The sequence below is a fragment of the Trachurus trachurus genome (assembly GCF_905171665.1).
Source record: "Trachurus trachurus genome assembly, chromosome: 1".
Lineage (NCBI taxonomy): Eukaryota > Metazoa > Chordata > Actinopteri > Carangiformes > Carangidae > Trachurus > Trachurus trachurus.
In genome coordinates this window covers 35,723,695-35,750,300 of record NC_139891.1, presented here as the reverse complement: position 1 = coordinate 35,750,300, position 26,606 = coordinate 35,723,695, and the positions used below count along the sequence as shown (strand labels likewise).

The following is a 26,606-nucleotide window of genomic DNA, read 5'->3' as shown; positions in this document are numbered from 1 at the left end:
CACTCCTCCCGTTAGCAACGCCAGCCCATAATAGCCCTGCCCAGAGATTTACAACATGCATTGTTGTGAACAGACCCAAAGAAACGGCCTATGGGCTGGCGTTGCTAACGGGAGGAGTGTAAAGAGTCTTCTACTGCAATTAAAGTACTTAGGGGCTATTTGTAGATCATACGACCCCACTTTAAAAAAATGCTACTATCCCTTTAATGTGGATGAATCTACGTTACCACTTGTTAATGGGCCCATTTTCGATAAATATATCGTTTTGTCTCTATCGTTATTTTGTTATTATTAGTGGTGGAAAGCGAGTACTCCAAACTACTACTTCCTTACTTTCGGTTTTGCGGCGAGTCATGAGAATAACGCCGCCGAATCTCCGTTTATGGTCGGAACTACGACGGTATGTGATCGTCTTCCAACCTCTGACTTTAATTCTTGATGAATGAAAACATGAGTCTGTCTTGCGCCGGTCAAAGAATTTCACGGTGCGCGCGGAGGCTCATAAATGACGTATGAAAACGCTTCGCTTTTCCAAAACTCCTTGTTGTCCCTTTAAAAGAAAATACAGGGGCCAACCTCCGTCCTCATCCCGGGGGAGAAAACGAGCCAAGTAACTTATCCGCACGCTTTTAGAGGTTTACTGCTGGCTGGTTAAATTCTTTTTAGGAGATAAATGTTGGTCTCATTGATGAAATTTAACAACTGTAGCAGTCGCATTAGTTTGTTTGAATGAAAAGTGAGCAGCGCTGCCTCTGGGCTACGTACTGAAATCACCACATTCACATAAATAAATAAATGTTTTACAATGAACCGATCAGTCTAATACATTTTATTTTGTTAAGTCAACATGGCTACTGTACATGGCAAAGATTATTACCACTTTATGACTTAAAATTACTCAGTATTTCTATGGGAGTTCTATCCCCACTCTCAATCGCTCTGGTCGGCAGTAGTCGGGGCGGTGTGTTTCACTGCTTCCTTTCTCCCGACTTAAGGTTGTATGGATCGTATTCAATATATTTTTCAAATCTTTGGTGATACCTGCTACGTGCAGAGATATTTACACAGACAGACAGTAGGGAACTGTGCAAGTCTGCTCGCTTTTCCTATGTTTTGGTTACACTCCATGGATGTGCATTTGTTTATAACGAAGCTGGCGAAAAATCAATAAATGGAGCGGTGGATAACCTTACATGACATATACGATTCTAACGTTACTAGTGCTAATGGCGAAAATAGAATTTAGCACAAAGTTTGGGCTACATCGTCTGATAGATGAGTTATTACTCCAATGTTAAAGCAGAAGTAAGCGGAATGTTTGTGTTAATATAAGTCTTAAATAGTTATATCTTCCGACAGCAATCACTTATATAGAGTGTTTGGTCTGAAACACGGGTCTGTCAGTCACTCTGCTCTGCTGTAAGCCGAGGAGAAAACTTTCCTTGTATCCTACAACCTTTATCCAATGAGGAGAGAGAACGGCATAAAGGGGCGGTCCTCTTTGTGTGTGCAGCCAAGGGATGCGCGTGAATGTGGTGACGTAGGGACGAGGGCGGGGACTGCTAACTCCTCGGCTGACAGGAAGTTAGCCAAAACCACCGGATCGCTTACTTCTGCTTTAACCGTCATAAACACAAGATTACGGGTTACGGAGCGCGTTTGTGTTGCGGTGTGCAGAGACGAGAGCTGGGACACCGGGGCGGGGAAAAAAGTAGCGGCTTATAGTCTTAAAAGTACGGTATTCGACTATTCAAAAATCAGTGCCCATCCCTAATACAGTTGACTAGTGCTAGTGGCGGATGACGGATCCTAATATCATTGGCTGATGAATCGTGAGCAACGTGACGTATAATTCGTGCGCCTGCATTATATCCGATGTGACCCCGGATTTACTCGAAAATAGAATTTAGCACAAAGTTTGGCCTCCATCGTCTGATAGATGAGTTATTACACTAATGTTAAGACACACAGTGGGATCAAATTCAATTTTCTTTTCTGAACACCTTAAAAGCTCTATGGTGCTTATTTAATGTCAACGAGTAGACGACCAGGCTCCTAGGACTGTAGATCTCTATCAGTGGACTGTTTCTATCAGAGAGCTGAGCTGGTCGGCTGGGACGGACAACTTGGATGTGTTCTTCCTTTTTTTTTTTTTTACTGCATTGCCAAAGTATCGATCAGGACTCGGTATCAGCAGATAATCTAAATCAAATGACTCCTGATCCTGATCCAGATGCTGCAGCTGGTCTTACCTGAGTCATAGCTGGGGGGAATGATCTCCCCCTGGTTCAGCTCAGTGCCGTACTTCAGCTTATGGTGCTTGGCCCTGAGGGACACACACACACACAGACACACAGACTGATTACTCTTTCTACTTCCTGTGAAGACCTCGCTAAAATAAAACAGAACATCACTAGTTAAAAGAATTGTTCACCCAAAATTCAAATTTCACTCATTGATATCTCCTCCCCCTCATGTGGACTAAGGGCTGGGAGAAGTTTCAGAGTCCTCCGTGGCTTCTCTGAGTTACAGGGGGTCTCGGCGTAGCAGTGCATGTCCATATAACGGTTGCAAATGGATACCAACTGTCTTCGTAACAAAAAGACACACCAAAAAACATCCAAATACCTTCATGCTGCTCATATGTAATGTCCGTCTTGTATTGAAGCCCTGAAATGCGAAATGTGTCCCGAAAAAAAAAAAAAGTCTATATTTCAAGCTTGTTTGCAGAGGAAGCTGCTCTTCCCGGTTCGTCCAAATCTTGCGCAATTTGCACCGGCGTCAGTAATCGCACGCTGGTGCAAATCTCGCGAGATTTGGACGGAACAATTTCGCATTTCGGGGCTTCAATACAAGACGGACATTACATATGAGCAGCATGGAGGTATTTGGATGTTTTTTGGTGTGTTTTTTTGTTACGAAGAAAAGTGATATCCATTTGCAACCGGCAGTGCTGCACGGAGCTCCGCTGTAACTCAGAGAAGGCACGGAGGACTCTGAAACTTCTCCCAGCCCTTAGTCCACATGAGGGGGAGTAGATAGATAATGAATGAAATTTCAATTTTGAGTGAACTATCCCTTTAAAGGACAGTTCCAGTCAAATCCAACCTGAGGCTCTAGTTTCTAATATTTCAGCTCTAACAGAATGAATGTGTTGGTTTTCTTTTTACTGTCCACTGTACCTGTCCTGCAGTAGTTCTGTCTGTCCCTGCATCGCCACGACAACGTAGAATGTTTAGGCTATTTACATCCCATAAACAAGACAACATCAGCTGTCTTCAAACAGACACCGAGGGGTTTGTTGTTACCTTCAAGAAAGACAGAACTACTGCAGGACAGGAGACAGTGAAAAGAAAACCTATACATTCATTCTGTTAGAGCTGAAATATTAGAAACTAGAGCTGATCAGGTTGGATTTGACTGGAATTGTCCTTTAATGTGGAATCTGAGGTGGTAAATGTCCTCTAGTGACGTCCCCTGAGTCAGAGGTCAGAGGTCACTCACCTCTCCTGCTTGAGGGCGTACTCCAGCATCTTGATGCGTCTCACCAGGTCTTTCTTCAGGTTCTCCTGACCTCGACGCTCTCCCTGCAGGAAGGCAATCTGGGCCTGGACGGGACAGACGGGACAGACGGGACAGATGGGAGGACATGAAGACAAGGAGACATGATAAGAGACATGATACCACTTTTCTTCGTAACAAAAAGACACACCAAAAAACATCCAAATACCTCCATGCTGCTCGTATGTAATGTCCGTCTTGTATTGAAGCCCCGAAATGCGAAAGTGCGATTACTGACGCCGGCGCAAATCGCGCAAGATTTGGACGAACCAGGAAGAGGAGCTTCGAGAAGCTTCCGCTACAAATCAAGCTTGAAATATAGACTTATTTAATTTTTTTTCTGAAAAATTTCGCATTTCGGGGCTTCAATACAAGACGGACATTACATACGAGCAGCATGGAGGTATTTGGATGTTTTTTTGTGTGTCTTTTTGTTACGAAGACAGTTGGTATCCATTTGCAACCGTCATATGGACATGCACTGCTACGCCGAGACCCCCTGTAACTCAGAGAAGCCACGGAGGACTCTGAAACTTCTCCCAGCCCTTAGTCCACATGAGGGGGAGGAGATAATGAGTTTTTTTCAATTTGAATTTTGGGTGAACTATCCCGTTAAATATCCCCCCCACACACACTTAACACATGCTTGCACACTATATGCAAATATACGTTCCCGCCGGCAAAACGTCACCAAAGTGTGTGTGTAACCAAGCGCACTGAGCCAAGAGTGGAGACATGGGAACCAGACGAGGCCCCAAAGCCCCAAAGCCTCCTGATGCCGTCGTCTTAACGTCAGAGCTGAGGACGAGGACGCAGCTCAGCGCCGTGGGAACAGACGTCATGTGACCGACAGGAGGTCAAAGGTCAGAGAGAGAGAGTCGGTTCAGTCGCTTCAGACTCAAACCATCTGAAACTCATTTGTTGTTTTATTGATCCACAACAACAACAACAACAACGAGGATCGATCTGTGTTTCAGTTTGCTGAGGTCACTTTACTGTGTTTGTAAACACACACACACACACACACACACACACACACACACACACACACACACACATAGAGGAAGTAGGACACTTCATTCATAAAGTGGGTCGTTCCAGCTGTGACTCCGCCTCCGCCTCAGTGACATCATCATCAACAGTCTGTGATGCGTTCAAGGACCAACTTCATGCCGATGTTCCCGTCACTCGATGTAAACTGCCCGCAGATGTTAACACAGTTATTATTTTAGGGAGAACATTTATATTTAAGGCTCAATCAAAAAGGAACTTGAATTTGGATTTTTTTTTTTTTTTTTTTAAATAAAGTGAAACATCAATTTCTTTTGGAAAAAAGTTCACAATTTATAATAAGTCCACACTATTAAGCATTAGTTAAGCATTAATAAACACTGAATTCATAATTTATAACATGAATACTCATTAGTACGTAGTTTATAAATAGTTAGTGCTTATCAGTGATGAGTGAAACATTTTTAACTGTGTTTATAAACTACATACTAATGAGTATTCACAAGTTATAAATGATGAATTCAGTGTTTATTAATGCTTAACTAATGCTTAATAGTGTGGACTTATTAAAAAGTGTTACCGGGAAAAAATAATGGCAACAAATCAAGACAAGGTATTAGCATAACAAAAAATGGGGGGGGAAAATCAGTTTGATTCAATTTATATTGAGTAGTAGCTGTAAATTAAAGCAGAAGTAAGCGATCCGGTCGTTTTCGCTAATGCTGCGTTCCAGGCAGGCTTTTGAAACCGTATATTACAGCTTCAAGTCACAACTTACGACTTTGTAGCGTTCCAGGCAACCCACTCGTGTTTTTCCGACCTGTTTTACCGGTGAAAGTCACTATAACGGCCACTCGTAACTTCCGACCCGTGAACTCGTACCAGATCGAACTGGTACGACTTCACGGTCGGAAAAACACGAGTTACGGGCTGCCTTGAACGCACCATAACAGTCCTCGTCCCTACGTCACCACATTCACGGCGTTCCTTGGCTGCACACACAGCCCTGCATGCCGTTCTCTCTCCTCATTGGATAAAAACTGTAGGATACGAGAAAAGTTTTCTCCTCGGCTCAGAGCAGAGCAGAGTGACTGAGAGACCCGTGTTTCAGACCAAACACTCTATGTAAGTGATTGCTGTCGGAAGATATAACTATTTAAGACTTATATTAACACAAATATATCACTTACTTCTGCTTTAATTTTCATATGTTTAAATTCTTTCTTTTTTAGCACTTTTCTGTCCTGCTTTGTTTTATGTCGTCATGTTTTGTTTTGTGTGTTGGTTTGTCTTGGTCGGTGTTACATTGTCGGTTTCTAAATGTGTATACGTCTTTGCCCGTTTCCATTAAATATAAATCAATTTAAATAAAAAGTTTCTGTGAGACCATGTGGAGGAGCTGATCCCGGGAGCCTTCAGTCTGAATCCAGGGCAAACTGTGACCCAATTGTTAAAAATTCCCATCAGCCCCTCTGTCTGTCTGTTGGGTCGCTGCTCTACATCTCAGAAGGAGTGAAGCTCCACCTCTGGACGACTCTGACCTCCAACTTCCTCCTACTTTGACTCCGACTCCGACTCCGACTCTGTTGGGAACGCCGCCGGAGCAGAGCGCTCCCAGTCCAGTCAGTCAGAGCATTTCCACCGCGTCTCACAGCTCCGGCGTCCGGCAGAAATACGCAGCAGGTCTATTTTTTTTTTTTTCCGGATCACACAGCCGTCACGCATCAATCGGATCGCCACACACAGGAAGTCAAACGCACCAAGCATCCGGTAGATTTTCAAAATAAAACACAACGACAAACTTTCAGATCGTAAATGTTTTGTTCGTTTTATTCCTTGGCTGTTTTTATTGTTTTAAAGGGACAACGAGGAGTTTCTATTTGGTTATAAAAAAGTCTCACGTTAATGTGGATGAATCTACGTTACCACTTGTTAATGGGCCCATTTTCGATAAATATATAGTTTTGTCTCTATGGTTATTTTGTTATTATTAGTGGTGGTGGAAATGCTGGGCGAGCCGACCAGCGGTTCTTTACTTTCGGTTTCGTGGCGAGTCATGAGAATAACGCCGCTTATGGTGGGAACTACGACGGTATGTGATCGTCTTCCAACCTCTGACTTTATTCTTGATGAATGAAAACATGAGTCTGTCTTGCACCGGTCAATGAATTTCACGGTGCGGAGGCTCATAAATGCTTTTCCAAAACTCCTCGTTGTCCCTTTAATATTGTTTTTATGTTTTATGTCTTATGTTCTATTTTTATTTACTGTATGTACAACACTTTGTTCCAGATGTGGCTGTTTTTAAAGTGCTTTATAAATAAATCATCACTTTGTCACGATAATCTGACAATATCCTCTAAAATGTTTGTTTGTTTGTTTTTCCTACCAGGACATCTATGGATGGGACAAAAGCTCTTGTTTATTTTATACAAACTGAAGCGATCAAGAGAGACTCGAGTTAAACCTCCAGGTTCTCTGCTCTGACCTGTGCAGCCTTAGACGACACATTACCATTTATTTATATTGTTAATAAACATGATAAATGGATTAAATGTTGACTGGGAGTCGTGTGACGATGGATGATGGTTCAGGTTAGACAATGTTTTATTAATGATATTACATTACTTGTTTTCACAATTAATCGTGGTATTAAACGCCACAATTAATTGATCGTAAAGATTCCTAAATACCTCTTTCTTTCCACTGTCACTTTCTGAAAAAGATTATGTTGGAACCATATCTGCAGATGTGAATCAAAGTAAAGGTAAATGCACAGATACTGGTCCATTTATCTAACGTAACACTGAATTAGTAGGAATTTAAATGTTAGCGTGTCATTTGTATTGTGAAAATTAAATTCATTAAAATAAACTTAAACATTTGATAGGACAATTAACTTAAGACTTAAATATTTCGGGGCGGTGCGTGGCGCAGTGATTAAGGCAGCCGCCCCATGTAGAGGCTACAGTCCTCAACGCAGGTGTCCCCGGTTCTAATCCCGCGTCGGGCAGACCTTTCCTGCATGTCATCCCCCCTCTCTCTGCCTCCCCTTTTCCTGTCTATCTATACTGTGTGCTATCAAATAAAAAAAAGGCAAAAACACCAAAAAAAAAAAAAGAAACTTAAATATTTCAAACACTTCCCCCAGTAGATTAATAACTGGTCCTATATTACCATTACGTTCACTATTGGTGGTTAACGTTAAAATTACGGAGGGGGGGGTCTCGCTGTGATTATTTTGTTCCTCTAAGTAGCTGGAGAGATGAGAGGAGGAGGAGGGGGGGTGGTGGAGGATAAGCTGCTGGAGCGGAGGGGAAGTGGTGATGGAGGAGGGGGGATGGATGTGGTGTCCATGGTACATTTTCTGTAATGTGGATTAAAGAGTCGCCGACGGCCAATACAGTTTATCAAGGTTCAAGTTCAGCATCGTCTTGGAGGAACGGGGAAGAGGGGGGGTTGGGGAGGGTCATGTGACCTTTAAATCTATGAAGGTCAAAGGTCAGCGGGCTGTGAATCCAACACACAGACACACACACACACAGACACACACACACATACACACACACACACACACACACACACACACAGTCAGATATCAGAGCAGAGGAATTCACTGTGCTTGTTTCTGCTCTCGCTGCAGATCCACCTACGCCTCAACTGAACCGTGTGTGTGTCTGTGTGTGTGTGTGTGTGTGTGTGTGTGTGTGTGTGTGTGTGTGTGTGTGTGTGTGTGTGTGTGTGTGATGATTCACACATGTCAACCCAACACACTCCTTCTCCTGGAGGGAACGCTTCATAAACTCCAACGACACCTGAACGCACCATGAGACAGAAACTACATCACCAGCTGTGACCTGTGTGTGTGTGTGTGTGTGTGTGTGTGTGTGTGGGTGTGCGTGTGTGTGTGTGCGTGTGTGTGCGTGTGTGTGTGTGCGTGTGTGTGTGTGTGCGTGTGTGTGTGTGCGTGTGTGTGTGGGAGCGAGCAGCTGTATCGTGGTTTTATTACATAACATAACAGAGAGTCGTCAGCTGACCTCTGACCTCATGACACATCACTTCCTGTGAGGCGGAGCCAATGGTGACGCTCCGTTAGAGGAGGAGGAGGAGGAAGAGGAGGAGGAAGAAGGAGGAGGAAGAGGAAGAAGGAGGAGGTAAAGGAGGAAGAGGAGGAAGGAGGAAGAGGAAGAAGGAGGAAAAGGAGGAAGAAGAGGATGAAGGAGGAGGAGGAAGAAGGAGGAGGAAGAGGAAGAAGGAGGAAGAAGGAGGACGAGGAAAAGGAGGAAAAGGAGGAAGAGGAGGAGGAAAAGGAGGAGGAGGAAGAAGGAGGACGAGGAGGAGGAAGGAGGAGGAGAAGGATAAAGGAGGAGGAAGAGGAAGAAGGAGGAAGAGGAGGAAAAAGGAGGAAGAGGAAGAAGGAGGACGAGGAGGAGGAAGGAGGAAGAAGAAGGAGGAGGAAGGAGGAGGAGGAAGGAGAAGGAGGAGGAAGAAGGAGGAGGAAGAAGGAGGAAGAAGGAGGAGGAGAAGGATAAAGGAGGAGGAAGGGGAAGAAGGGGAAGAAGGAGGAGGAGGAAGGAGGAGGAGGAGGAAGAAGGAGGAGGAAGGAGAAGGAGGGAGGAGAAGGAGGAGGAAGAAGGAGGAGGAAGGAGGAGGAGGAAGGAGAAGGAGGAGGAAGAAGGAGGAGGAAGGAGAAGGAGGAAGGAGGAGGAAGAGGAAGAAGGAGGAAAAGGAGGAAGAGGAGGAGGAGGAAGAAGGAGGACGAGGAGGAGGAAGGAGGACGAGGAGGAGGAAGAGGAAGAAGGAGGAGGAAGAGGATGAAGGAGGAGGAAGAGGAGGAAGAAGGAGGAGGAGGAAGAAGAAGGAGGAGGAGAAGGATAAAGGAGGAGGAAGAGGAAGGAGGAGGAAGAGGAGGAAAAGGAGGAAAAGGAGGAAGGAGGAGGAGAAGGATAAAGGAGGAGGAAGAGGAAGAAGGAGGAGGAAGAAGGAGGAGGAAGGAGGAGGAGGAAGGAGAAGGAGGAGGAAGAAGGAGGAGGAAGGAGAAGGAGGAAGGAGGAGGAAGAGGAAGAAGGAGGAAAAGGAGGAAGAGGAGGAGGAGGAAGAAGGAGGACGAGGAGGAGGAAGGAGGACGAGGAGGAGGAAGAGGAAGAAGGAGGAGGAGGAGGAAAAGAAGGAGGAAGAGGATGAAGGAGGAGGAAGAGGAGGAAGAAGGAGGAGGAGGAAGAAGGAGGAGGAGGAAGAAGAAGGAGGAGGAGAAGGATAAAGGAGGAGGAAGAGGAAGGAGGAGGAAGAGGAGGAAAAGGAGGAAAAGGAGGAAGGAGGAGGAGAAGGATAAAGGAGGAGGAGGAGGAAGAAGGAGGACGAGGAGGAGGAAGGAGGAAGAAGGAGGAGGAGGAGGAAAAGAAGGAGGAAGAGGATGAAGGAGGAGGAAGAGGAGGAAGAAGGAGGAGGAGGAAGAAGGAGGAGGAGGAAGAAGAAGGAGGAGGAGAAGGATAAAGGAGGAGGAAGAGGAAGGAGGAGGAAGAGGAGGAAAAGGAGGAAAAGGAGGAAGGAGGAGGAGAAGGATAAAGGAGGAGGAGGAGGAAGAAGGAGGACGAGGAGGAGGAAGGAGGTAGAAGGAGGAGGAAGGAGGCAAAGAGGAGGACGCCGCAGAGACTAATACTGTTTCAATAGAAACTCCTGTAAATAGAAATTGTGCTTTTATTTAGTGAAAACCTGCGTGATGTATTGGAACCACAGCCAGTGATGCATCATGGGAAATGTAGTGAAGCAGAGAGATGAGCTCCTTCCTGTTAGTTCACATTTAGACAGAGGAACAACATGGCCGCCGTCTGTGTGAACGCTGCTCAGACCTTCATCATCATCATCATCATCATCATCATCATCATCATCATCTTCACTGCACTAATCGTCTCCTCGTCTGTTCACACACACACACACACACAACGCTCTGTGTGTGTGTGTGTGTGTGTGTGTGTGTGTGTGTCCAGACCTGGTCCCGGGTCCAGAGTGATATGAGGCTGGTCCCGTGTCGTCAGGGAAACGGGCTGAGCTCCGTTCCCATGGCGTCACCACGGCTCCATCACCACCTCATGTCTAAATAATGCAGCGGTGTGTGTGTGTGTGTGTGAGGTCACGTGACCAGGAGAGTGTGTTACATAAGAGATGCACGCACACACACACACACACACACACACACACACACACACACACACACACACACACACACACACACACACACACACACACACACACACAGGTTCAGGTCAGAGCAGTAGTTAGTAGTTAGTTGTGTTGTGGAGCAGCGACTGTTGTTGTGATCGGGGATCAATACGTATCAATCCAGAAGCCATGTGATCACAGAGTCACTACATCAGTTTGATATTTGTTGCTATGTTACACGTTTCTGTTGCCAGGCGACCAAAGACACGGGGGCAATTATTTTTAGTCTGAAATGTTAAAAAGTTTAATTCTGACTTTGACTCTTTTTGATCAATACAGATATTTTTAATTGATTATTAATAATAACAATAATATGACTTTAAGGAGGCACGTAACGCAGGTAACCGGTATAGGCTACCAACACCGGACGGTTCTGGGTCGTGAGACGTTCACGGACACACAAACAGCAGCCGGAACATTTCACACTGGGTCTTAGACTTGTAGTCAAGACCGCCTGAACCGAGACCAAGACACTACCGAGGCCAGAGAGTATCAAGACCAAGACCAGAGAGTATCAAGACCAAGACCAAGACCAAGACTAACGGTGCGTTCACACCAAACGCGATGGACGCGATGAACGCCACAACTTTCCATTCAAAGCAGTGGCGGACTGGCACCAAAAAGAGGCCCTGGCAATTTTGACAGAGAGAGGCCACATTGCCTTCTCAGGTCCTGGGGGGGGGGGGTTGCACAATGGTTTGCACAGATATATAAGTCTTAAAATGTGTGCAACACCTTCTCATCACAATCCACGCCATCTAGGCTACAGTAGCCTACACAGATCAGCTGTTATTACTGTAAAAACCAACTCATCAACAACAGGATCACGATATTAGACCACCACTCACATTACACAACAAACAATTAATCCACACTCAAACCGAAGCAACAATAATGTTACCGTAACTGTAGCCTACTCAACAAGCTATTATTACAAGGTAGGCCTATAGCCTACAACAGATATGACAGGCAACCTCGTGTGTGTGTGTGTGTGTGTGTGTGTGTGTGTGTGTGTGTGTGTGTGTGTGTGTGTGTGTGTGTGTGTGTGTGTGTGTGTGTGTGTGTGTAAGAAAGAGAGGGGGAGAGAGAGAGAATTCGGTAAAACCTGCTAAGTTAACTGTTAGCTACCGTAGCTTAGGCGTTGGTTTCCGTCAGGTAAAAGCTGCCGTTTATTCCTCAAATGCAGTTTAAAAAGTTGTTGAGCCTCTCCGGTACAGTTATCCATCACTGCAGTTGAATTACCCGCTAAACTGCTGGACGCAAAAACCGAGGGGGCGTCTGTTTGTTTACAATTCACGAAGGCAACGTAAACGTACGTGACGCAAGTTACGCAATGAGGCAACGTAGCCTCCTTGGCTACAAGTCTGGAGGAACATACTGCGCATGCCCGTTAATATAATACATCCATGGCGCATGTACACCGTACGGGCAGGAGAGCAAGAGCAGCTCTGTGCCTCTCTGAAATACAACGAGACGGCGAGTGGCTTCTACGGCCGCTGCCTGGCCGGAGGTAAACTCATTGAGTCCCCTGACCGCACGTCCCTGCTTGAGAGCAGTGTGTGCGTGCGTGCGTGCGTGATTTAGAGTGAGACAACCTACACCCCCCCTCTCCGCCCCTTAGAATAAGTTTTAATGTTGAAATATTTTAAGAGTTAGTTTTGTGTTAGTCCATGGCATAATTTGCGGCCGCCTATTAACGTAGCCGCTCCGCTTTATTTATTTAGCCTATTCATTCATTTATTTATTTATTTGCGGCCGCGGCCGCCTATTGATTCAACCCTTCGCTCCACTTTATTTATTTGGTGGAGCCGCCTGCGGCCGCATCGCCAGGCAGCCGCAGTGGCATTTGCCCACATTGCCCAATGGCCAGTCCGTCCCTGATTCAAAGTCAATGTAAATGATGCGATGACGCGTTTTGGGCGATACGAGTGATGCGATGAAGCAATGACGCGGCCATCGCATCATCGCGTCCATCGCTTGAAGTTGAAAAATTTTAACTTTTCAAGCGACATCGCGTGACGCTGTGCCGCGACATCCAATCAGCGTTGATATTCAACCACGTCACCGACACAGCTGCAGACACACATTTCAAAACATGGTGGAGAAGAAGATCACTGTGGCTGTAGTCTCTCACCAGACCCTCCTACAGAGAACCTGTGGCTGTGTAAAAAAAAAACAACAACCCCGGGGCTGTGTGTGTTTTCCTCAGATCAATAATATACATCCATGGCCGTTTCCCGGAGCTTTATGACACGACGTCGTACTTTTACCGCGGTCGTAATAAACAAAGATGATGCCTGCAGAGGGTCAGAGGACCGACAGCTTCCTCCTTGTGAATATTTCATATGTATATATGTATTATTATTTCTCAGCCATGGTTGACGAGAGAAAGAAAATAGCGGGAGGTGGTTGCATCATAGTGCGATGAAGCGATGAAGCGATGGTGAAAAATGTGTGAAAAATGTGACAAATGTGTCAAGCGACGCGATGCTCGCGTTACGGGCGATGGCATCGCGTCCATCGTGTTTGGTGTGAACGCACCGTTAGACTAAGACCAGTTGAGCTCAAGACTGAGACCAAGAACGAGACCAAAAAAAACCCAACAACTAGTTACACCATATTTTGCTGTTCCGCATGAGTTGTAGAACGCGAGAGGACGAGTGCCAACGCGTCTGTGTCACAAAATGCATTTTTGGTCCCATTTGAAGTGGGGGGAATAAATAATGATATCCAAAAAAAAAAAAAGCATGCCTGCCTGGATATTGTAGGCTACAAATTAGGGATGGGAAATCGTCCCTATATTCAGATCATTCGATCGTGGACACTGTCGATCCAATCGCCGGGGGGGGGGGGGGGGGGGGGGGGGGGGGGGGGGTTGCAATTACGTCAGCTTTAAAAAAAAAAAAAAAAAAAAAACTTGCTATATTGTTCCGTTCATTCATCTCCGCATAGCGCTCACTCTCCGTTATTGTCGTCCACACGCGCGCATCTATGAAGTATTTTGACCCGCACCACCGCATCTATTTTCACAACCATCCCCGCCGCTATTAAACGTCAGACAGCGGGCTTTTTTTTACTTTGAAAGGGCAGACAGAGGCGCTGTGTTGCCGGTAGCTTGTCAGTGTGGAGCTCTGAGGAGGAGAGTCACAGTGCAGCGAGTGCAGCAGCCGCCGCCGCCGCCGCCTCTCCCTCTCCCCGCTCTGCTCTCTGCTTCAACCCCGCTCTGATGATGCTCCCAGCGGCCGTCTCACCGGTTCCTTCACACCTCCGCCGCCTCTCCCTCTCCCCGCTCTGCTCTCTGCTTCAACCCCGCTCTGATGATGCTCCCAGCCGCCGTCTCACCGGTTCCTTCACACCTCCGCCGGCTTTCCCGTCAACATCAGCGCGCCCCTGATAACACACTCTGGACTTCTTCATCAGTTTTTTTAATGACCCGCCCCCCGCACAGCCTGCGTCCGCGGCATGCACCTCCGAAAAAAAGTGAGAAGGAAAAAAAAAGATCAGGAATTAAGAGTTTAATATTCACTCCTCTGTTGCACAGATCCAAGGGCTCTGTATGCAGACATGTTGCTCCACAAAACATTTTTCAAGTAGCCTACACAGTAGAGCGCAGGTTCTAGAGATTATTTCTTTAACATCTTATGGCAGTAAATTAATTAAAGATCGCCTTAAAGATCGCCATTTGAAAAAAAAATCACGATCGTCCCTTCGATCGCCGATAGACGATCCGATCGAAAATCACTCCATCCCTACTACAAATCCCTTTGAGACCGTTCTGCCAGTGCGAGACATTGCAAGACCGAGAGACCCGAGACCGAGACCAAACACTGTCGACACCGAGACAAGACTGAGACCACAAAAAAGTGGTCTTGAGACCAAGACCGGCATCTTTTAAGTTAAGAAACTGCTGAAGAAATCTGGGAATGCCACGCATGTCGTCCGGGAGGTTTGTCGCGCCGCGCGGCTTCGGCTGGAGAATACATTTCCTGAAGGAAATACGGGCGAATGCTGAAAGCTGGAAGCTGAATGAGCTGAATAAACTGTTGAAACTAAACAATGCTGAATTAAGTGAAGAAACTGCTGAAGAAATGTTGAAAAGATGAAACAATATCTGAGGAGTTAAACATGTAAGAAGGAGGCTGTATGAAATGGTTGGAAATTACTTGAATGTTGAAGATTGTTTGACTTTTTGAAGATTCGTGTGAAAAAATTAACATTTAAGTCTACTCAAATTAATAAATATATTATTGAAGGGATAGTTCACCCAAAATTCAAATTTCACTCATTATCTACTCACCCTCATGTCGACTAAGGGCTGGGAGAAGTTTCAGAGTCCTCCGTGGCTTGAGTTACGGGGTGCAGCAGTATTTGTCCATATGGCTGTGAATGGAGCTCACTTTTCTTCGTCCAAAAAGACACACCAAAAAACTTCCAAATACCTCCATGCTGCTCGTCTGTAATGTCCCTCTTGTATTGAAGCCCCGACATGAGAAATTGTTCCGCCGGTCAGGAAGAGCAGTGAACTGAGACACTGGGAGCTTCCGCTACAAACAAGCTTAAAATATAGACTTATTAAATTTTTTTTGGAACAATTTCTCATGTCGGGGCTTCAATACAAGACGGACATTACAGACGAGCAGCATGGAGGTATTTGGATGTTTTTTGGTGTGTCTTTTTGTTACTAAGAAAAGTGATATCCATCTGCAACCTGCAGTGCTGCACGGAGCCCCGCTGTAACTCAGAGAAGACACGGAGGACTCTGAAACTTCTCCCAGCCCTTAGTCCACATGAGGGGGAGGAGATATCAATGAGTGAAATTATTAGAATTTTGGGGTGAACTATCCCTTTAACAGCTTGAAAGTGAACTCCAGAGGAATCACAGCAGGAATGTGCGTCATCCCGTGATGATGATGACGTTTAAGTGTCAATAATAAGACACCGACCCACACAGCGAGTTGGACCCCGTTACTTCTACCGGAAACTGCTGCAGCCAGGTGTCACGTCACGTCGCGTCACGTCGCGTTACGTCACGTTACGTCACGGCAGATGTGTCCGATAATGGAAGCAGCTCTGTGTTACCTGCAGCTCGGCTCGCTCCAGCTCCCACTGCGCGCGCTCCACCTCGAACCGGGCCCACTCGTGCTGCAGGAAGTGGAGGATCCCCGGGATGTTGTAGTGATTCCTGGCCGCCGCTTCTCCTCCTCCTCCTCCTCCTCCTCCTCCTCCTCCTGCTCCTGCTCCTCCTCCTCCTCCTCCTCCTGCTCCTCCTGCACCTCCGGTCAGACCTGAGCTGCTGTTGTTGTTGTGTAAGAAGACACCGGCACCAGCACCAGCACCGGCACCGGCACCGGGACCGGGAGCCGCCTGCTGCTCCTCCATGTCGGGACCGGGACCGGGACCGGGAGTCGGTACCGGGGCTGTCCGCCGGTTGTGTCTCGGTCCGGAGCTTCAGTCAGTCCGTGTGGGAGGAGGAGAGGAGGTCTGAGGTCTGGTCCATCAGCAGCAGCAGCAGCAGCAGCAGCAGCGGAGGCTCCAGACTGAAGCAGCTGTCAACGACCGACCGACCTGCTGACGTCACCGGCACCACACCGGAACTTCCGCTATGCACTTTCAAAATAAAACAGTACTGTAGGTTTCCTATGGTGCAAACATTTAGAAAGAAAAAAGAAAAAATCACAAATAAGTAGTTTGCTAAAGTGAAAACAGGCAGTTTGAGCGTCAAAAACAAGCTTAAAGCTCTGGATCAGGACAGAATTAAACTAAATTAAAGATAGATAGATCTAGATAAAGATAGAAATAGGATAAATATATAGATAAAACAATAGGTTTCCTATGGTGCAAACATTTAGAAAAAAATAAAAATCACAAATAAGTAGTTTGCTAAAGTGAAAACAGGCAGTTTGAGTGTCAAAACAAGCTTAAAGTTTAGGATCAGGGCAGAATTAAACTAAATTAAAGATAGATAGATCTAGATAAAGATAGAAATATAGGATAAATATATAGATAAAGATAAAGCCATAGTTCGATAAAGATATAGATATTAATATAGCTTAAGGTAAGGCAAGGCATCATATAGCACATTTCATACCAAGGCAACTCAATGTGCTATAGCCTATAAAGACAAAACATTTAAAAAGAACAGCATAAAAAAATTATAGATATAAAAATTATAGATAAAGATATAGATATGCTATTGATATGGTTATAGATATAGATAAAGATATAGACATATATATATAGATATAGTTAGAAAAAGGATAAAGATATAGCTAGATATCAATATAGATAGCTTTATCAATATCTATATTGATATCTTTATCTATATCTTTAATTATCTATAGTAAGATAAAGATATGATAGATGAAGATATAGATATAGACATAGACATATAGAGATAGGTTTATAGATAGCCTTTATGAAAACAGACTTTAAGGACAGCAGAGATAGGGGTATTCCTTCTTCATGAAATTGAAGTACAAAGTAAGAAAAGGTTATGGTGTACCAGAAATAAAATAGTCCAACAGAGTTGTTTTAGAGGTAAATGCAGAGACTACTTGATGAAAAACTGTCCCTGAAGGCAACGTGCATCAGCGGTTTTACATGAATTTCCCTCTAAAACAACTCTGTCTGGTAACGTTGTGTTATTATCTCATAGCGTGGTGAATGTGCAGGTCACAACTTGTCCACCAGAGCGTTGTGGAGTTGTTGGATTGTGTATTTGATGAGTTTGATGAGGGAAACCAAGAAATCCCATGAGCCTCCGTAGCGTAGCTCTGAGCAGCTCACGGCTCTGATCCGCTGTTCTAAAAATAGCTTGCACCGACAATTAAAGGTAACAAACCTACTGCTATGACTATAGGGATTATGGCAATGTTGAACTATCCCTTTAATATGTGAATCTGAAAATCTGTCACTGTCCACTGCAGGTGGATGAAGGTTTCCTGTTCATAACAAGCAGCTGTGGATATCAAACACATAAACTCAGTAGAAATAAAGGATTTATTTGTAATAAACCAGAACAACAAAATCAAAGAATTATTAATTATCTGTCATCACCTTAATTAGAACAACCTTCAGTTAATTTCAAACATTTAGGGACAAACTCCTCCTGATAGAAACCCACCACAGGCCGAGGAGACTTTTATTTTGAAGGCACAATCACATATAACAATGCTGATAACTTTGCGTAGCTTGACGCACCTGTAAGGTGACATCAACACGCTCTCAGCCCCTCCCACTACGGTATCATCCTCTCACGTCATTGGCTGTTCAGATGATTGACAGGGGATTCATCCAATTAATAACAAACACTGTGACTCCGGCTCCAACTGAGTAACATTTATGTATTTCTATATTTATCTATCTAGATTTCTTCTGCAGCAGAGTTGGAAATAACTTTTGATTTCCATTGTACAAAGAATAAAATGGTCGACACTTTAGAATACAAGTTAGGTTTATAAACCTGTTCCATTATTTCTTTTTTAACTTCAGTTGTTCATTGTTCTACGCTTTCATTTCTTTCAGATACAATGAAGCATCAAACTACATCACAATCAATATAAAACGGTTTTAAAACTTTTGTATGTCACATGTCCCAGGTGGAGTCTAGGTGTGTTTCCATTTCCCCTAGAAATGTGCAAAACCAAAATATCAATCAATCAACTTTATTTATATAGCACATTTAAAAACCACAGGGGAAGCCAAAGTGCTTTACATCGAAACATAAAAAGGCATAAAGACACAAACAAAAAGTCACTTCAAAAAACAAAAAAGAAGCAAAAGCGGAGCCGTGAACTGGGTGTCAATGCAAATCGCGTGAGATTTGGACGGACCAGGGAAGAGCAGTGCTGGGAGCTTCCGCTACAAACAAGCTTAAAATATAGATTTATTTAATTTTTTCGGAACAATTTCTCATGTTGGGGCTTCAATACAAGAGGGACATTACATACGAGCACTATGGAGGTATTTGGATGTTTTTTGGTGTGTCTTTTTGGACGAAGAAAAGTGAGCTCCGTTCTCAACCGTCATATGGACATGCAGTGCTGCACGGAGCCCAGCTGTAACTCAGAGAAGCCACGGAGGACTCTGAAACTTCTCCCAGCCCTTAGTCCACATGAGGGGGAGTAGATAATGAGTGAAATTTGAATTTTGGGTGAACTATCCCTTTAATGATGTACATCAACAGCCCATGTTATACTAGAATTAGAATAAACAGAAGTTACTGTGATAAATAGTTTAGTTTTTTTCAGTCTGGTTTTAACCAGAGACGTTCCTACCTGTTCACACATGATGAACCCACTGACATGGCCCCCAATGCTCGTGCCCGGTGCTCATGCTCGTGCTCGTGCATGCCGCGCGGCTCTCTAACCTGATTAGACCGCAGCTGATTGGCGCCGTGACCGCGGCCATGTGCTAATCAGCTGATGCGCTGCAGCCGCCCCTCCTTTCTATTTAACTCCACATGTCGCTCCATCACACACACACAGACACACACCAACACACACCCAGTCTCCACCATGCCTCCGTTTGAGAGAAGCCAGCTGCAGAACAAACCCTTCAAACTGAGGAAGAGCTTCGGTAAAAGCCCCGACACCGACACCGGAACACAGAGACCCGAACCGGAGCAGAACCGGAGCAGAACCGGATCAGATCTTAATAACGTTTCTCTGTTTGTCTGCAGCCACGAGGAAGCAGGAGGTGGCGGGGATCCGATCCAAGTTCCCCAACAAGATCCCGGTAAGAAGCAGCCAAACAGACAGACAGACAGACAGGCAGACAGGCAGCAGCAGCAGCAGCAGCAGGTCCAGGATCAGCTCTGTAAAATGTTGTTGTTTCTCAACTAAAAACCAGAATCTGAGACCAGTCTTGATTTTAATTTGGATCAAACCTTCATCAGTTTGTGTTGTTCAGAACTTTTTTTTTAGTGGGATCGGGAAAGCTTTGATCCAGAACATCAGGATTATTCTGATCCAGCAGTTTAGTGGATTCAGGAACAACATGGTTTAGCATGATTTAGATTCAATTCAAACTGGTCAAATAAACAACATTTATCATGTAGTAGATTAGATCATATACATTTATTGATTCATATTTTGCACAATTTTTCCAAAACCATTGTTCCACTTATGAAGAACTTCCCCCAACTACTGGATATTTTAAAGAAATTGAACGTTGAAATTGAAACGAATGGGTGGGTGGGGGGGGGGAGAATGTCCAAAATATTTGACTGTTATGTATATACAGGTGGCAATTAGCAAATGTTGCTACAACCTGGCTCAAGGCATCTTCCTCTTGTTTTACAAGATTAAAGTGATAGTAGCATTTAAAAAAAAAAAAGTGGGGCTGTATGATCTACAAATAGCCCCTAAGTACTTTAATTGCAGTAGAAGACTCTCTGCACTCCTCCCGTTAGCAACGCCAGCCCATAATAGCCCTGCCCAGAGATTTACAACATACAGTGTTGTGAACAGACCCAAAGAAACGGCCTATTTTCACGGCCTAAAAGAGGTTTTACTTGAAAAAAAATACACAGTTCCATTGTTCACTATTTTTTCAGGTAAAACCTCTTTTAGGCCGTGAAAATAGGCCGTTTCTTTGGGTCCATTCACAACACTGTATGTTGTAAATCTCTGGGCAGGGCTATTATGGGCTGGCGTTGCTAACGGGAGGAGTGCAGAGAGTCTTCTACTGCAATTAAAGTACTTAGGGGCTATTTGTAGATCATACAACCCCACTTTTTTAAAAAAAAATGCTAATATCCCTTTAATGTTTTAGTGCATTGTCCCTGTTTTAAATAAATAAATTCCTATTCACTGTTAGAGATCAGATCTGGTTGTTTAGAAGATATTAGAGAAACGAAAGCACAGAAAACACAAATGACTCCACTGAGTGAGCCCATGCTGCTGTTTAGTCGATACAGTCACATCAACACATCATCTGGATCTGCTCATCTAGAAAAGTTTCAGACTGATCCAATCCAACTGGGAACTGGGATCAAAGTAAAGAAAGATTATTGATTATTGATCCAGCAGTTTGGTGCATTCAGGAACAACATGGGATTTAGATTCAATTCAAACTGGTCAAATAAACAACATGTATAATGCACTGCAAAAACTCAAAATCTTTCCAAGAATATTTGTTGTATTTCTTGTCAATGTCTAATTTCTAGTCAAAACTAAACTCTTTCCACTTAAAATAAGACTCATCACCTAAAAATTAACTTGTTTTTAGATCATTTTCATTAGTTTCAAACAAATTTTCATTTGAAATAAGTAGAAAAATCTGCCAGTGAAAGCAAGTTTTTTTTTTTGTGTGTGTGTGCTTGTAATAAGAAAGATTTTTCTATTTATTTCTTTCAAGTGGAAATCTGCTTGAAAGAAGTAAAAAGTGTCTAAAAACAAGCTACTTTTTATGTGATGAGTCTTATTTTATTATGATGAGATTTGTTTTGACTAGAAATGACATTTTGAAATATTCTTGGAAAGATTTTGAGTTTTTGCAGTGTGTGTGTATATACATTTATTGATATATATTTTGCACCTGATGAACCATTATTCCACAAATGAAGAACTTTTCCCAAACTATTGGATATTTAAATGAAACTTAAAACGCATGGGAAAATATTCACAATGTCACATTTAACACTCAATATCTGGATTTGTTAATCTAGTAAATCTGGATCAGACTGATCCATTCCAACTGGGATCAAAGTAAAGATGGATTATTGATCATTGATCCTGGATGGAAAAACAAGGGATTTTTGATAATTTGACTTGGATTAATAACTGGGACCTGGTAACGGCTGGTACCGGATCAATGCAGGTGATTGGTGCTGCTTGTCGTTGTGGTTGTGGTTGTTGTTGCTGTCGTGTGATTGGCTGATTGGCTCCCACCTGCAGGTCATCATCGAGCGCTACGAGCGGGAGAAGTTCCTGCCGCCGCTGGACAAAACCAAGTTCCTGGTGCCGCACGAGCTCACCATGACCCAGTTCGTCACCATCATCAGGTACAGATTGAGTTTCTGATTGATTATTGATTATTGATCAGTGAATTGGAAGTGTGTGTGTGGAGGACGGAGCAGAGGAAACATTAAAGCTGCTGAACGTCAATGGTCAGAAGGAGAAAATCACAATGACACTATAGGCTAGCTGCAACGATTCATTGAACAATAATTGATTATTAAAGTAATCGTCAACTATTTTTAAAGGGATAGTTCACCCAAAATTCCAATTTCACTCATTATCTGCTCCCCCTCATGTGGACTAAGGGCTGGGAGAAGTTTCAGAGTCCTCCGTGTCTTCTCTGAGTTACAGCGGGGCTCCGTGCAGCACTGCATGTCCAAATGACGGTGGCGAACGGAGCTCACTTTTCTTCGTCCAAAAAGACACACCAAAAAACATCCAAATACCTCCATAGTGCTCGTCTGTAATGTCCGTCTTGTATTGAAGCCCCAGCATGAGAAATTGTTCCGAAAAAAATTAAATCTATATTTTAAGCTTGTTTGTAGCGGAAGCTCCCAGTGTCTCAGTTCACTGCTCTGCCGGTGTCACATTTCTCATGTTGGGGCTTCAATACAAGAGGGACATTACAGACGAGCACTATGGAGGTATTTGGATGTTTTTTGGTGTGTCTTTTTGGACGAAGAAAAGTGAGCTCCGTTCTCAACCGTCATATGGACAAATAGCCTAGTGCTGCGCCAAGCCCCGCTGTAACTCAGAGAAGCCACGGAGGACTCTGAAACTTCTCCCAGCCCTTAGTCCACATGAGGGTGAGTAGATAATGAGTGATGAGTGAATTTTGGGTGAACTATCCCTTTAAGAAAAAAGTCAAAATTCTCTGATTCCAGCTTCTTAAATGTGAATATTTCTGGTTTCTTTGTTCTTTTATGACAATAAACTGAGTCTCTCTTTGGTTTGTGGACAAAACAAGACATTTGAGGACGTCGTCTGGTGGTTTGAGAAACACTGGTGTTTTTAACATTTTATTGACCAAACAACTAATCGATTAATCGTTTAAATGATCAACAGATAATGAAAATAACAGTTTGTTGCAGCCCTGATGAAATGTTTGTTAAACAGATGTAGAAACTAAACAGTTGTTCTGCTGACTCGTCACATTTCTGAGGCGTCTGTCTCGATGACGCAGCAGAACCTGGACAGAGGACGATTGTCTCCGACTCGGCCGTCGTCCCGTCACACGTCACATTTCTGAACTTTCTGTTTCTGTTAAATCAATAATCACCTCGGGAGCTGCTGACGCGTCACGTGACCTCTGCTCCAGATCTGATCCATGTTGCAGTCAACGACTCGACGTGTTTAATAACTCAGATTCTCCCGTGGTGTCATCTGTGTCTCTAAACTGAACTTCTCTCCGTCTTCAGAGGTTTAAAGCCTCGTTCTCAGAAAACAACTTCATCAGTTGGACAGAAACTCCCAACAACAACAGGAAGTGTTTCTGGAGGACACAGTAAAGTGAGGGACCAGGCTGGAGGCTAATGCTAAGCTAACATGAACAATACCATGTAAATCGTGTGACATTGACGTTCTAATAAACCAAACAAACTCAGCAATAATCTGTCTGCACAACTTCTAAAGTCAAGAACCCGGACCGGTCCCTCGCTTTAATGTTCATAAAACAAAATTACATTAACAAAACACATTTACATCTCAGAAAATAAATTAACAAGATGCAAAACACTTTACTAATTATTTGGTACGTTCCCTTTCCGGTTGACGTCATTCGTGAATTTGTTTCTGGACTTTTTTATTTTGTCTCGCTGCTTGTAAAGAGTGTTTTGTATCTTAATTTGTTTTCTGAAATGTAAATGTGTTTTGGGACTTAAAGGGCTAGTTCAACATTTTAGCAAAATTGGCCCATTGCCATAATCCCTATAGTCATAGCAGCAGTAGGTTTGTTACTTAATTGTCGGTGCAAGCTGTTTTTAGAACGGTGGAGCAGAGCCGTGAGCTGCTCAGAGCTACGCTACGGAGGCTCATTATGGGATTTCTTGGTTTCCCTCATCAAACTCATCAAATACACAATCCAACAACTCCACAACGCTCTGGTGGACAAGTTGTGACCTGCACATTCACCACGCTATGAGATAATAACAGAACGTAACCACACAGAGTTGTTTTAGAGGGAAATTCAGAGACTGTTGCTGAAAAACTGTCCCTGAAGGCAACGCGCATCAGTGGTTTTGCATAGGTTGACCTCTGACCTGGGTGATGTCATCTCTGAGCGCCGCCCGGCTCATTATGATAATAATCATTCTGCTTCGGCATTCGGGTCCATTTTTATCTCAACTAGCCGGAGCTTTAGTGAGTCCAGGTTGAGGAGAGGAAGCCTGTGGAAGCTGAACTTCATCCAGCTGCTCATTTTGTTCTGACAAGTCAGAAACACACAGAAATGAACCATAGTACAGACCCTGGATGTTGATAACAGCTAACCCCGGACTCAGAGGGGAACAGCACTAGCCTATCAGAACTAAATATTGGTGAAATGAAGGAGTTTCTCTGCAGATAATGTGTTATTTAGAGGCTGCATTCTGCTGCCCTGTAGACTCCATTATACGGATATACGCGCCTCTCGGCTGGAGCTCATTTCATCACAACCACTTGTAATGACACCAAAGTTATCTGGGGGAGGAAATGATCGGATTTTATGCTAGAAATAAGGTCCAGTAACGAGAACTCCCCTTTAACTATTGGGTCAAACTGCATCTTGGACAACGGAGACTCCAGTGTTGTTGTGACTGTGCTGCAGCGCCCCCCTCAGGCTGCGACGCTTCATGACTGATAACATCTGTCTGATAACCAGTGGTGGACAGTAACGGAGTAGATTTACTTGAGTACATATCCAGAGGATTTGTACTTTACTTGAGTATTAGATTTCTTTGGTACTTATTACTCTACTTGAATACATTTCCAAGACAAATATTTTTACTTTTACTCGAGTTAATTTCTAGGAAGGCTGAAAAGTACTGGTTACTTTCAGGTCTGCTCTTTTTTTTTCTAAAATCCTATTGGACACAAGCTGTGTTTGTCAAAGAAGGAAACCCTAACCCCTAAAAGCAGCACATCAGTGCAGCTGCTTTCAAAGAGTTAATTCTCAGAAACAAGAGTTAAAAGCTCCTTAAATTCATTTAGAAACAATTATAGTAATTCATTGATGTGAAAAATAAGAAATTTACTCTTACTCTTACTTAAAGGGACAATGAGGAGTTTCTATTTGGTTATTTAAAAGTCTCATATTAATGTGGATGAATCTACGTTACCACTTGTTAATGGGTCCATTTTAGATAAATCTATGGTTTTGTCTCTATCGTTATTTTGTTATTATTAGTGGTGGTGGAAATGCTGGTCGAGCCGACCAGCGTTTCTTTACTTTCGGTTTCGTGGCGAGTCATGAGAATAACGCCACCGAATCTCCGTTTATGGTGGGAACTACGACGGTATGTGATCGTCTTCCAACCTCTGACTTTAATTCTTGATGAATGAAAACATGAGTCTGTCTTGCGCCGGTCAAATAATTTCACGGTGCGGAGGCTCAAATGTAGTGTGGAAACACTTCGCTTTTCCAAAACTCCTCGTTGTCCCTTTAACGTAAATTTAAAAGCATGTACTTTTGGATACTTAAAGGGATAGTTCAACATTTTTGAAAATTGGCCCATCGCCATGATCCCCCTAGTAATAGCAGTAGGTTCGTTACCTTTAATTGTTGGTCCAAGCTGCTTTTAGATCGGGGGAGAAGAATACCGAGCGGCGCAGCTACACTACGGAGGCTAATGGAATTTCTTGGTTTTGCTCATCAAACTCAGCAAATACACAACCAAAAAACTCAAACGCTGTGGTGGACAAGTTGTGACCTGCACATTTACCACGCTATGAGATAATATATGAGAGTACTCTGTCTGTCCATCTCTGTCTGCTAACATCTGTCTGATAATAACATCTGTCTGCCCCCCCCCCCCCCCCCCCCCCCCCCCCAGGAACAGGATGGCCCTGCTCCCCACTCAGGCCTTCTACCTGCTCATCAACAACAGCGGTCTGGCCAGCATGTCCCTGACCATGGCCCAGGTCTACAAAGACCACCAGGACGAGGACGGCTTCCTCTACATGACCTACGCCTCCCAGGAGATGTTCGGACACTGACCCCCCCCCCCCCCCCACCCCCCCCTCTCAGGTTTTATTCAGTGCCCCTTCCCTCCTCCCGCCTCCTTCTGCTGTAAATAGAAAAAAAAAAGACTCTGTGTATATACTGTAATATTTGTTCACTCATGGATTTTTAATCAACATGTGGCTCCAATAAATCTTAAAGTCTAAACCAGTCGTGGTTTTGTGTTCAGCCTGGTTCAGCTTCAGGACCGCGACTCTGATTTCCAACAGACTTGAACGTCTCACATCATCAGCATTGATTTTAAAGGGGAAACTAGATAGATGGAGCTTTATTCATCCTGAAGGAAATAAATTCTTCAAAAGCGGAAACGTGCAAAGAAAATTAATAAAATACAAAGAGGAAAATATATGATTAAAAAAATAAAGGGAACACTTAAACAACACATTGTAACTCCAAGTATATCACACCCATGTGAAATCAACCTGGGATGATAATTTTGATTTACATTGATAATTTTTATGTTATTTTGTTCTCAACACACTCTACTATATATTGAATAAACTGCAATATTTCATTAATTGAGATCTAAGATGTGTTTAAGTGTTCCCCTTATTTTTTTGAGCAGTGTATATCCTACAATCTAGTACAAAGGGAACAACCTAGACACAAGTTAATACAGTGCTACATCATTTGGATAC

General features: G+C 43.8%; 2 protein-coding genes across 3 annotated transcripts in view; one reads left to right on the top strand and one right to left on the bottom strand.

Annotated features, from left to right (window-relative positions):
• The window catches only part of LOC310984842 (striatin-like), a 33,371-nt gene extending 17,153 nt beyond the window's left edge, over nucleotides 1-16,218 (bottom strand). For both annotated transcript variants that reach the window (XM_083970172.1, XM_083970173.1), the window contains exons 1-3: nucleotides 15,871-16,218; nucleotides 3,505-3,608; nucleotides 2,253-2,326 (exon numbers count right to left, since the gene is read on the bottom strand). In XM_083970172.1, the coding sequence (XP_083826298.1) occupies nucleotides 2,253-2,326; nucleotides 3,505-3,608; nucleotides 15,871-16,170 (478 nt within the window). In that variant the 5' untranslated portion in view covers nucleotides 16,171-16,218. The remainder of the gene's footprint in view (nucleotides 1-2,252; nucleotides 2,327-3,504; nucleotides 3,609-15,870) is intronic.
• Nucleotides 16,219-19,294: 3,076 nt separating this feature from the next.
• On the top strand, nucleotides 19,295-25,943 carry map1lc3c (microtubule-associated protein 1 light chain 3 gamma; the record flags this gene model as incomplete). The annotated part of the gene is made up of 4 exons (XM_083971342.1): nucleotides 19,295-19,368; nucleotides 19,472-19,527; nucleotides 21,690-21,796; nucleotides 25,781-25,943. The coding sequence occupies exons 1-4, from the start codon at nucleotides 19,308-19,310 to the stop codon at nucleotides 25,941-25,943; spliced, it is 387 nt and encodes a 128-aa protein (XP_083827468.1). The 5' UTR covers nucleotides 19,295-19,307.
• Between the last annotated feature and the right edge of the window lie 663 nt (nucleotides 25,944-26,606).